Genomic DNA, 13126 nt, shown 5'->3' with positions numbered 1-13126 from the left:
ATCATTTCCACCATTTCCACCATTTTGCCACTATTTCTCCCCCAACCCCTCAGAATCTGGTGTTCTTGGTTAGTAAAGAGCATATACGTATATATATATATATATCATTTCCACCATTTTGCCACTATTTCTCCCCCAACCCCTCAGAATCTGGTGTTCTTGGTTACCAAAGTTAGTAAAGAGCATGCTTAAAATATATCATGATGTTTGAAGAAAATGAAGAGAAATCAAAGTAAATATCAGTTGTGAACAATACATTTGTTATGCATTATTTCCAGTCATACTGTAATTGTATGCAATTAGGATACATTGAAAAGTTATTTCCATCCCAAAATGTATTTAAAGACAATATGAAATTTAAGATGCTATGTAAATTATACTATGATGGAAATGAAAAGTCAAAATTCCAACAAATTCCCCTGTGATTCTTTTAAATACTCTGTTGAACATTGTTAGTAGACAAATTAAATAGAGTGTGAAAAGTTTCTTCTGAAGGAATTTATTTAAACTACCATTCAACACTTTTGGGTCAGTAAGATGTTTAAACGTTTTTGAAATATCTCTTCATCAAGGCTGCATTTATTTCTTTAAAAATAGTAATATTTTTTATTTTAAGATTTTAAAATGTAATTTATTCCTGTAATGCCAAAGCTGATCGCATGATTCTTCAGAAGTCATTTTAATATGCCGATGTGCTCCTCAAGAAACATTTCTTATTATTATCAATGTCAAAAACATTTGTGTTGCTTAATGTTTTTGTGAAAACATTATAGATTTTTAAGGATTATTTGATGAGCAGAAAGCTTAAAAGATCAGCATTTATTTGAAAATTCTGTCATTAATTACTTACCCACGTGTCATTCCAGTATGACCTGTATGATTTTCTTTCATCTGTGGATGACAAAAGATGATGTTTTGAAGAATGTTGGAATAGGAACCACTTTTAGTTCCTGTTTACTGTATTTACATGTATGAACAAAAATAAATAACTTGACAGGAACTGAAACTGTGTGGTTATCAACATTCTTCAAAATGTAAAAAAGAAATGCATATATGTTTGGAATGACAATAAAAGATTTGAGAATGGAGTAAACGATTTTTTTAAATGTATTATTATTTATTTTGGGGGGGTGGACTGTCCCTTTAATGCATCCATGCTGAATAAAATAATTAATTTCTTCCATCAATCAATCAATCAACCAACCAACCAACCAATCAATCAATAAATAACTCTTATCAACCCAGACTTTTAAGTGATCTTTTGAAAGTCCACAGTGCCAACAATGGCAGTAGTGGAAGAAACACCCTTCTAAATAATTAGTTATTTATCCACTATGCTGTTACTAGAGAGATCGTTGTTATTCTGTGTTCTGGTGCAGTGCGTTCCTGCAGCTCCCTCTAGTGGTCAGTGTTTAACAATGCTGCCTAAATTTTGGGGACTGTAACTGCTTATACTAATCAACTATCTCTTTCTACAGTCGTGTGATGACTTATAGGGAACACGGTGCTTGGGTGGTGAAGGCACGTCTGCAGAAGGAGCCTGAGGGACACATTATCAGTGTCAGGTAAGTGCTTTTCTCTCTGACATAATTTCTCTTATTTCATTTAATGAAGAGCAGGCAAAGGCACGCACATCGAGCTCAACTGGGTGCTCGACTAAGAAACAAGTGGAAATGTATTTTTTTAATGTAAAGTCGGCAACACCAAAGCTCCAAAAGTATCAAAAAAATTAGTTTTTTTTTTTAAACTGTCGCATAGCATATGTGACGTTTCGAGCACGCAGGCTCTTCATCAGACAAATGAACAACACTGATATCCCAATCTTTATAGGCCTACCTCCCGGTGATCAAAGGTCACATGACCGTACAATATTATCGTGATAATAATACCAAAACAATAACATATCAACCAAGGAGAAAAACATAGAAACAAAAATAAGAAATAAAAATAAATCAAAAACATATAAAGCTATGCAAAATACACAAATATCATTCTCAATATATTGTTTAATAACATTACTTGATGCCTGCCTAGGTACATAAATACAAATCAATAACCACAAAGCGTTTATTATATGTAAATAGATATCTTGTGTTTAAAGAAATCTTATTTCATTTAAAGAATATACCTCATGCCCTTCTTGTATTTAGCTCACAAGTTAGTTCTCCTCTCTTGTAGTGTTAATGGAGATGTGCGGTTCTTTGACCCACGGACACCAGAATCAATTAACATCTTGCAGACAGTGAAAGGACTGACAGCTCTGGACATCCATCCACAGGCAAACTTGTTCGCTTGGTGAGAGATGCACCTGCACCTTTATACATAATTTATACAATTAGTTCTATTGTGCAAAATGTTGCTGTTTAGAAAAAAACACAGAAGACAAATGTTTCCTTGCATCCATGACCCTCTATACACCTGGCATTAAGGTCCACATGTACTTCACTGAACTTTCACTGAACTGGCACACATTATAAAGTAGAGATACACACTTCTCAAGACACATTCTGGTTGAGTTTAAGGTGCACTTGCACAACGCATAACGCTTTTCATAATGCATATCATTTCAAAGCAGCTTCAAAAATATATATATATATTTCAATTCTACAATAATTATATTCAGTTTATTATATTTGGTAAACTGAATAGGCCACGTGCTATCACTTGTACCTGAGCAAATTGAGTGCCAGTTTACAGAGTCAGTCACAAATAACATGTTTACATAGTCTAATAATAATAAGTTATTGCTCTCCCACATGTCCCGCATTGTCCCCGTAGAATCACATCTGCTCACTTGTGGCAGAGCAATAACAAGGTGGTCACCCTAGTCCTGATATGCTTGTAACTCATGCCTCTTTTTAAACCATTTTTCTCTCGTTCTCTCACTTTCTCTCTCCAGTGGCTCTATGAATCAGTTTATAGCTGTGTATAACTCCAATGGGGATGTGATCAGCAACATTAAATACTATGATGGTTTCATGGGGCAGAGAATTGGAGCCATCAGCTGCCTGGCCTTCCACCCTTACTGGGTAAGACAGATTTCTCAATGAAGACAGACTTTATTACTATGAGCTGCAGTGTTGGGAAAGCTCATTTGAAACTGCAAGTTGTCAAGCTACAAGTTACGCATAAATTAAAGTAGTTAAACTACAGTCAAGTTATTAACAAAAGTAGCTATCCACATTGAAGCTACTGTAAGGGGCAATATTTTTTAATATATCGAATGATATAACTTACTATTTTAGCAGTATGATGCTAAAACAAAAATTTGCATAACGGCATAAAACTTGAACAAATAAATTTACAATAATTAAACATATTTGAATTTATAACTTGATGGTAGTGATGAATAGCAGCATGTAAGTAAATATTTTGCTAATACTAAAAAAATGTCACAGAACATTAGAAGCTTAGAAGCTACAATTAATCTGAATTATTTTAGAACCATTAGAATTACATGACCCATCCGAACTAACCAAATCACTAGAATAAATTGGACCTCCAGAGACTACTTATAAAAAGGACACTTTTTCTCCCAGTTGACATGTTGAAATTTTGATTCCAAAACCTATGGCTAAAGGAATGGTGGAAGACCAGCCAAATACTACCTTAACTCAGTAATGCCTCCCTTTATTATATCTATACAATGGAACCAATGTAAACAATTTTTGCTTTTACATACATCCACATTAACAGATGTCAGTAAGGCCACTGTGGTATTGGCCAACAAAACTTTACTAAAATTACTTTGTACACCTTTTATAACATTTGTATTAGAAAATGTAAAAACTATATTTCTTTATTTTACTTTATCAGCCTCATCTTGCCGTGGGCAGTAATGACTACTACATGTCAATCTACTCAGCAGAGAAGAGACTCAGATAATATCATGACCGCTCACCTTTGACCCCTGCTGCCCCCCTTGGATGTAAATGACTTCCTGTAAATATGCAACAACCACAATGAATGTCTAAAGAAGGCTGCTGAATCCACACATGATGACTATATTAAAACCATTATTATTATTATTCTCAACATAATTCTCATTATGGATTTATTGATTATAGACTAGGCTGTGCAGAGGAGTGAGTACTATTTAAATTGTATATAAAGATCTAAAAACAAATCTTTATGGTTTGGCCAATGCTAGCCAACTTTTTCTTGGAACTGATAACCTCCTGCAGAGTCAGAGAGGTTGAAGACAAGAGACTAGGAAATGACGAACTTCCCTATGCTCTGTGTTCAAGGCTGACTGCGGAAGGCCTATTGTTCAGTGGGTTCTCTATGAAGCCCCGTGCCTCGTCATATCTCTGCTGAAGTACAGTGAGATGTGCTCTTCTGAAAAACTCTGTCAATCTTGCTGTAGATCCATAGTTTTTAAGTGTGCAGGCATGCAATTCGTGTGAAGAAATAGCCAACAGATGTGGTGTTCTTACTCACCAATCACAACCTCCCTCACACATGCATGCTTAACATGTTCACACACACACTATGCCAAACCCTCTCTGCATCAAAACACAGCAATTTATTATAGTTTTATACCTCAACATCACATAGAACTCTGATCTCAAAGCACTGGACACGGATAACAGGGCCTGCTGTTCATTTGCATCCACACTAAGAACTGTGGAGCCTGGGAGAAACACAAGGTTCTTAAAGATAAGCTCACATTATCAGGATAAAGATTTGTATAGATTTCACGACAGAAATGTAAAGATAAGAGAGAGTGAGTTTGCCATCTATTTTTGCCTGGGCAGTACAATAACCAAGTTTTACAAGGTTGTTTTTTTTTCTTTACTTCTTGTTTTGCATTCAAGAGTCATATGTAATAGTTTTTCTCTCTTTACACACATAGCCCACTAAAATTGTGCCAGAGCCTCTATTTTAGTTAGTTAAAAGAAATATCTGTTCTCCATGCTGGAAATGCCACATTACCTACTTTAGCAGCGCCAAAGCTTTTGTTCTCTTGAGCTAGTGGTCACCATCTTCATCATCATCACATTTTGTGTTTTACAGAGGTTTCATCTGTGTCCCACAACTGTGCACAATTTTGATTTGTTTACTCAAGAATGAAAATGAAAGTGTTTACTAAAAGCCTGAAGGGGTAGTTCACCCAAATATGAACATTTTATCATTTATGTGCCTGCATGTCATTGCAAACCTGCATGATGGTTTTTTTTTTTGGAACACAAAGGAGATATTTATCAGATGATTTTTTTAATTACTTTTCCATTAAATTCAAATTGACAGTAATCGCCAAGTCACACAGGTTTAGCAGAATATAATTGTGAATATGTAAGTGAATAATTCTGTTTTCATTTTTGGGTGAACTTCCTCTGTACAGCAGCAAAATCAGGTGGAGCCTTGCTTTGTTTTGTTTTTTAAATATTAATTGTTGAGCATTATTTGGAGTACATAATGTGAATACAATTTATCAGTAGTGTTGAAGTGAGATTTGTAAGGAATTTTAAGGTGCTGATGGATTGAGTAGCCAATTAATAAATCTCGGAGGGTTGAGGATCAAGGTGGAAATGTATTTTTGTACAAGCTCTGATCAGAGTGTTTTGTTTGTTTGTTTGCTTGCTTGCTTGCTTGTTTGCTTTTTCCTTTCACATCCTAGTAAAAATGTCTGCAAGCAAATGGAAACTTTTATTATGAGGTGACTGATGGAAACAGGCCTGGATCAAATATTGAGAAATATGTACCCAGCTCATAGACAGTTACCTCTGGGACAATCATGTCACAATCAAATTACACTTATAATTCATGGCATAAAATCAAATAGATGAATGGAAGAAAAATGGATTAGAATATGTTTTGAAGCTCACCTCCGGGATTAGTTGAATTGACTCTAGTCCTGAGTCTACTGTTCTGTATTATGAGATGATGAAGGTAAAACGTCATTGTGTTTAGTTTTCCATCAACTTTAGTGCCCTGCTTTTCTGATGTGTCACTGATAATGTTAATGTTATGTTGTTAATGGTTTATGTAATATCTGTATTTTATTTTTAACCAGATAAGTTTAAAAAAAATTTTTTTCATCTTTTAATCTCTTCATTTACTGTCTTTGTTTGTATTTTTGGCTTGCATTTCTTGGTATGGCTGCCATTCTCTTGCTGTTGTTGCATTAATCACTGAAGGGAAAGAGAAAGCACCTTTATTTGTCCGTCACCTTTCCTTAGGACTCTCAGTCTCTTTTTAGATTTTCTGCCCCCTTTGGACATTTGTTTTCATCTAAAGGAGAATTTGGTTTAGCACTTACCAGTGGATTTGTTCATGAATTGTGCCAGTATAAGATTAAATTTTCAGCTCCTTGTCAGGGAGTGGGGGATGTACTCTGCCTTCATCAGATTGGAAATCACTGCTCTACTAATCCTCTTTTGGGTTTTAACATTTTAAAGAAAAAGATAAATTAGTTAAATGAATTGAAACAATCAGGTGTTTTTCTGTGGCTGTAGACTGCTTTTTCACCATGGTTTAAAAAACGAATAGCAAGCATTCAAATAAACCAGATATGTAAATGTACAATTTGCAGTATTTGTCACTTTGTTTATTTGTCCGTTTGTTTCTGTCATAATTTTTCCCAGGTCCTCCTAATGTTGTCTTAGGTCAACATGTCATGTTTTTTTTATGCTAAGTGCTATTATTACTATATATATTCTTGCATTCTTGAAAAACATTTGTTTTCAGGAAAAATGCACGTCCATGTGAGAACTTGGCTTCTGCTTGTTTTCAAAGACATAGAATCACTGTTACAGAAGTAGTAATCAGTGAGCAGTTTAGTTTAGGGCTTTAGTTTAGTTTAGGGTTTTTTTTAAGCATTTCTCTGTTGTTCTCTGCTGGTTTACAACTGGAAATAGAAGGCTTTTACCTGAAGAGTAATGACACAGGTTCACCTCCACCTCCTGTCCACTGAACCATCCTCCTGCTTCGTCAGAGAGACGCAAATCCAGCCAGAGTGAACATTCCAACTCTAGGCCTCATTTCCCCAGGAAGCAACACTCACTTCCTGTGAAATTAACAGAACAGAGGCTGTGTGAAGTGATAACTAGGCAGAGGTAAAGCCCTTCATACACAACTCCTCCCTCGATCTTCACTTCACTTTGTCCTACAGCAAAACATACATACACACTAGTTAGAAGTGCTCAGCCATGTGGGTGAAGATTCAGCCCTCTCTAAAGATGGGCACCTTGTGCCACCTCCTCCTCTTCCTCTTCACCTGTAAGGACACTTTTATTTCTAGTCGCTCAATACTGGTTCAAGTGGATGTTAAGGTTGGTTTGGATATAAACTTGTCTTGATTTTTGTCTTTTTTTTTTTTTTGGTCTAACTGTCTTTGACGAAATATAACACCATCAGCAGAGGAAGCCTGCGCAGGTCTGTATATCACTCAATTCTCAGCCTTGTATTAAGTTATTCAGTTTCAAAATGTCATAATCATTGTCATTTATCAGTGGAATCTGTACAATTTTATGTGTGAAGTGGTTGATTTTGGTTTGTTAAATTCAATCGTAATAGGGATTTGGAACAGTTTGACCTCACATTTATTAATAATAGAAATCCTTATAATTTGGACTAAAAATGTTGTGACTTTGTACTGTTTGTTTTTGAAAACATGTTTATGTGTATTGTCACATGCCCTGGTTCTGGAAAGTAGTGGGAAGTGGTAGAGACATGAGGACTTAAGTAAGCCGTGTGATGTAATTCGTCATTCGCTTTCGGCATGATGCTCTTAGAATTCGATAGCCAAACATTATAAGCTTGAATCAAAATCTGATAATCTGCATATCATTATAACTGGTAGAGCTATGTGTACTGTAATAAGTTTTAGCTCATATTATTAACTTTATTATTAACCAATTATTAACTTTGACAGCTTTTTGGAACTGTTCATTTATTCAGTCCCACGGTGTGGTCTGTTTATTACAAATAAAGATTTTCATCACTAATACTAATTAGTTGGAACTTTACATACTTACCTACTACTTTACTTGCTTGCTTATATGGAATATTACCATAAAAATGCATTAATTTGTCACACTGCTGGACCATTACAATGAACTAGAAAAGAAAAGTTACGTCTATAAATTTAATCTATATGTTGACTCTACATGTCCATTTGTGAACTACCCAAATATTTTATGTAGTTTCATTGTTAATGTGACATTGAAACTGCAACCTCATTGAAACTTACATACATAAGTATTACATACATATTATTGCAAAATTATGAAATTGTGTTGGTTTCTGCCATTTGTGCGTGTGAATGGGTGCAGACAGAAGTTTCTAAAATAACTCTCATCCCCAGAGATGGAAGCTTCTAAATATGTTTAACTATTTTCCTATCCACCCCAATGTTTATGTACACCATAGGGCACCAATAAGGGGGGCAGATAATAAGGCTAATAGGACTGTTGTAAGAATATCAAATGCAATGCTAAATTAACCACTAAGGGGCTAAGATCAGTATGCTCATAAGATCGTTCAGGGCTTCAGTAGTTAATTGAAGTAAATCTGAGTACATTTTACACCACCACAGTTTAGTTGAATCAGTCTTCTGCAGTGTAAACTGTAACCAGTAGCAGTTTGAGTGGAATTAATTTCTGTGATGCAGAATCTCATTCCTTGAAACACCCACCACCATCTAAGTGGTAAAATTGCTTTTATTTCTCCACAGAGTCTGTCATAAAAAGTGTGCAACTCATTATCCATCCGAGAAATGAAGTTGAAAGAGGTACAAATGTGTCATTGATATGTCAGGCAGAAGTGAGCCACAGGCTGGGGTCTCACCCCAACTATAAATACAACTTCTACAAAGATTTTCAGCCATTAAATACTGACCAGACCAGTTCTACGGACCACCTCTACTCTATACCAGATGCCAGAATGGCCCACTCTGGGAAATATAAATGTGCTGTTGTCATTGAGGAGCAAAAGAAGGAGAGCAGTGTCAAAGACCTGACAGTGAAAGGTAGAGGAACACATCAGTTCAATGTGTTGAAGAATTGCTCTCAGAATTCTAATATCTGCTGATGTTTCTGCAGGTCTTCAGACACCAGTCCTAACAGTGGATAAACTGAAACTGAGAGAGGGAGATGATGTTACTGCTGTCTGTACAGCAGAGGGAGAAATAGGTTCTTTGACATTTATCTTTAGTGATGGATTTGAGGAACTCTACGCGGAGAGCACAGTCAGTCACCGAGTTGAGCGGCAGCTAGCCCTTACTAAAGGAACTGTGAATATATTTTGCTACTATTCTATTAAATTGCATAGCACAATAGAACGCTCTAATGACAGTAATGTGATCAGTCTTGACATTCAAGGTACGTCAATATATTTTTTTCATAGTATACTGTATAATAAATGTATTTGTTCATCCAGGAAGTGTAAACATGTCCACATTCCTTTCCAATTCAGAGCTGGAGATCAATCCCAATATTAAAGTCAATCCATCAACATATGTCATTGAAGGAGATCTCATAACCTTCAGCTGCAGTGTTGATACAACTTACCAAAGAAATTCTGATCTCAAAATCAATCTCATCCATGGACATACCATGCTCAGTTTGAACATGACACAGACAGATTACAAAATGTCTGCTAAGGCTAATGACTCTGGAGAATATGAGTGCATCTCAAGGCTTGGTGGTGTTTCTAAAACCTCTGCTATGAACATCACTGTAAAAGGTGAGAGACAATGAATGCTTATCAATATTTCCTAATGTATTCTTTGTGAAATTTCACCTTAAAATAAGATTAACTTTTTGTTTATGATATTTTTAGTAGATTTTTTTTAGAAGCATACCATGACCATGGGCCATCAGTATGCAGAAAGGACAAAAATAGCATAATAAAACAGCTATAGAAATTGGTCAATGTGAATTTTATGTTATATTACAAGTCTTCAGATGCTGAAACTTTTTTGTGTGAAAATCCTTTGCTGCGGTCATACCTTAGAAGATGTATTTTAGACCTTTTTTTGCTTTCATACTGAAAGGCAGTGAGCATTAAGCACAGTCTGGTCTTGTCTACCCAAACACTTTTAAATAAATTATGCTTTGATAACTGTTTGTATATTTTTGCCTCAGAGCTTTTCTCCATGCCCTTCCTGAGTATTCACCCAACTGAGGTTTTTGAGGGAGAACACTTCACCATCAGCTGTCAAATCAGCAGCTTTGCCTCGGAGAGGATTCGAAAGGATGATATAAGATACTCAATATTCCAAGACAAAACACCTGTAATAAATGGTATCATATACAGTGGCACTGCAGGCAAAGCGTCCAATGGGAAATATATATGTGTTGCTGAAGCCAAAAGGATTATCAAAAGGAGCGAGAGGGTGCTGTTTGAAGCAAAAGGTTGGCAGTGCCTTCTCATCCACTTTGTCTAGGAAAACAAAAAATATGATCAATATAAAAGACACAACACTTTTTTGTTAATTAACCGTTGTTTCTCTTAAGTTCTCGTTTCAAAGCCTGAGATCTCAGTTGATGGTCCTGTTATCATGAATGAGTCATTTTGGATTCACTGCCACTCTGACAATGGAAGTCTGCCAATTATCTACTCACTAAAGAGAAACAACATTACCCTGAACAGGACTGAGGTGTCTGACCTTCATGAGAAGGCTCGTTTCTTAGCCATGATATCAACTCCTTCGGACATCAGCAGTTATATGTGTGAAGCAGAGAATAATGGCCAAGTCTCAAGCAAGATGAGTGAAAGGCTACATGTGACTGTAATAGGTGAGGTCATCATAAAGATATCTGAGGTCTAAAAAGTCAGTAGTGTACAAATGACCAGGGACAGATAGAATCTGTGAATTTATTGAGTATTTTAGAGTTGATTTGTTTACATTTTGAATCTAAAATCATTATTAGCCAATGATTAAAGAAAGCTTTATAAATGATGGGTATTCCAATTCTGCAGAAATATATAAAACTTTTTGTTGAGTTCTGCATGTGCATATTCAAATGTAACTGATTGTGTTATTTATATGTAATATAGTATTACTTTTCAATGTTAAATATTTCAATTGTTTGAAATAGGATTTTAGAAAAAAAGTTTGGGTCCAGTGGATTATACTATAATGTCATTTCATTTATATGATATAAATGCTGTGGTTCTCAACCTTTTTGACTCAGAGCCCCCCGATTAGGTTTAGACTATTTTTATATGTTTACAACAGTTTATTAGTTAGTCCTGGCCCCCTGGTTGAGAACCACTGATTTTTAATGTTATGTCATTTCGTAAAATCTGTTTACTTCATTGAGTTTACTGTTCTCTTGTTTTTAGTTCCAGTAGGGAAGCCCTTACTGACAGTCATTCCAGTTCCAGGAAACATTGAAGAGGGCAGTGATGTTACCCTGATATGTAACATTCCAAAAGGCTCTCCACCTGTCAGTTTTAGTTTTTATGGAGGCAGTGGCATAGAAATCTACAGCACCACAGTTCAAAGTAATTCATCCTCATATGATCTGAGTGCAGTAAAGAGACAGCACAGTGGAAATTATTATTGTGAGGCAAATAACCAGGCAGATGCTTTGATAAAGAGTGACACAGTCACAGTCGAAGGTGAGCTTTATTTTTCTTTAGCATCAAATCTATAGTCAATTTTATGAAACAACATTTAAACTTAATACATAAATTAATTTTAAAAAGTGTCTTTTTCTGAACTTTTATGATTATTGCATGTGCTGTTTTTATGAGAGATTGCATTACATTTGTTCACTCTTTAAGACGTTCAAAAACCTTCATTTCAAACTTTTTGCAGACAGTGAAAAGTTAAATCACACCCATCTTGAATCTTTTACTTAGTTTACTTTGTTCTTGAGCCTGTGCATATAGAATAACATGCTCTATGTGCCTTTTTTTCTTACCTGTAAAGTGACACTGCCACTCTGCTGTTTAACCACCTTTACCTAAAGTATGTGTCATGGTTATTTTTTGAAGCCATGCAGTATGTTTATGTGAGGAACACATTGACCTTTAAATTGTTATTCAATGAAAGTATTGTTTGACAGCCGTGGTCACCTTTCAGTTTCATTATATTGGAAAAAAGCAGCAAGGACATTCTGCAGTTCAAAACCCCTCCTGTGTTCCATGGAAGAAAGAAAATCATAAATATTTCAAAAGCGATTTTTACTTTTTGGTGACCAAATATGCAACATTTTATCTAACATCTAAAATCTGTAAGGTAAAAAAAGAAAGTCCATGTTGTTTGTCATCTACTCATTCTCTCTGTATGTGTCCACTCTATAGTGAGCCTGGCAAAGTGGAAAAAGGCTTTGATTGCTGCGTTCTGCATGCTTTTAGTGGCCCTGCTGGTCCTTTTCATCGTTATGCGCTACAAGGCCAAGCGAGGTAGAGAGTCCTACAGCCCCCCTGCATCACCTGTCTGACCTGTGAACCAAATTTCCTTTTCAACTTTTCTTTCTGTCACAGGTAAAAGAGAGATGGCTGCCGAACTATCAATGTGAGTCGACTGGCTTATGTTTAAGTTGGTCTAGAGTTGAAGGCATTAGAGAGACAAGATGAGGTGGTTTTGTGTTATTAAATAGTCGCTACACTCATCTGACCATGCCTTTACAAGTCATGTGGTCCCAAACAGACAAATCTGTTTTAAAAGGAATAATATTCATAGAAAACCAGGAAATTTAGGTAGTGGAGAATATTTAATAAATACATTTGATTTTTTTTCTCTCACCATTCCTCAGAAAGCCTGCAAGCCCTAAATCAGATGACTCTTTAACCCTGAGTCTTACCCATGACACCCATTATAGCGACCACACAGGTAGTCTCTTTATATTTTTATTTTTGTTCATCCACAGTCATCATCCACTCCATTCATTCTTTCACTCTAGTTCACCAGTTCATGTTGTGGTCATTTATATGACCTGTTCAGACCCAAACTCTTGCAAGACTGACCAATCCTGACTATATATATATGGTGCTGCTTGAAAGTTTGTGAACCCTTTAGAATTGTCTATATTGCTGCATAAATATAACCCCAAAAAATCATTAGATTTTCATGCAAGTCCTGAAAGTTGACCAAGTCAAGTCAAGTCACCTTTATTTATATAGCGCTTTTAACAATACAGATTGTGTCAAAGCAACTGAACAGCATTAA

At 35.7% G+C, this 13126-nt stretch overlaps 2 protein-coding genes across 5 annotated transcripts in view; both read left to right on the top strand.

The window, feature by feature from the left end:
• Positions 1 to 5128, top strand: part of LOC107669526 (regulatory-associated protein of mTOR-like) — a 183514-nt gene extending 178386 nt beyond the window's left edge. The window contains exons 27-30 of the mRNA XM_016461796.1: positions 1479 to 1565; positions 2179 to 2295; positions 2900 to 3029; positions 3817 to 5128. Coding sequence (XP_016317282.1) covers positions 1479 to 1565; positions 2179 to 2295; positions 2900 to 3029; positions 3817 to 3885 — 403 coding nt within the window. The 3' untranslated portion in view covers positions 3886 to 5128. The remainder of the gene's footprint in view (positions 1 to 1478; positions 1566 to 2178; positions 2296 to 2899; positions 3030 to 3816) is intronic.
• Positions 5129 to 7097: 1969 nt separating this feature from the next.
• pecam1b (platelet and endothelial cell adhesion molecule 1b) overlaps positions 7098 to 13126 on the top strand; it is a 16931-nt gene continuing 10902 nt past the window's right edge. For 2 of the 4 annotated variants that reach the window (XM_016461825.1, XM_016461826.1), the window contains exons 1-11: positions 7098 to 7221; positions 7360 to 7377; positions 8678 to 8971; positions 9045 to 9323; positions 9418 to 9687; positions 10089 to 10358; positions 10461 to 10742; positions 11293 to 11571; positions 12259 to 12360; positions 12442 to 12472; positions 12714 to 12790. In XM_016461825.1, coding sequence (XP_016317311.1) covers positions 7152 to 7221; positions 7360 to 7377; positions 8678 to 8971; positions 9045 to 9323; positions 9418 to 9687; positions 10089 to 10358; positions 10461 to 10742; positions 11293 to 11571; positions 12259 to 12360; positions 12442 to 12472; positions 12714 to 12790 — 1972 coding nt within the window. In that variant the 5' untranslated portion in view covers positions 7098 to 7151. Of the gene's footprint in view, positions 7222 to 7359; positions 7378 to 8677; positions 8972 to 9044; positions 9324 to 9417; positions 9688 to 10088; positions 10359 to 10460; positions 10743 to 11292; positions 11572 to 12258; positions 12473 to 12713; positions 12791 to 13126 lie in introns of those variants that run through there. The other 2 variants (XM_016461827.1, XM_016461828.1) reach the window with 2 other exon arrangements.

The sequence above is a fragment of the Sinocyclocheilus anshuiensis genome, unplaced genomic scaffold (genome assembly GCF_001515605.1).
Source record: "Sinocyclocheilus anshuiensis isolate Anshui unplaced genomic scaffold, SAMN03320099.WGS_v1.1 scaffold612, whole genome shotgun sequence".
Taxonomy (NCBI): domain Eukaryota; kingdom Metazoa; phylum Chordata; class Actinopteri; order Cypriniformes; family Cyprinidae; genus Sinocyclocheilus; species Sinocyclocheilus anshuiensis.
Note: the sequence above shows the minus strand (reverse complement) of the source record. Positions and strands in the feature narration are given on the sequence as shown.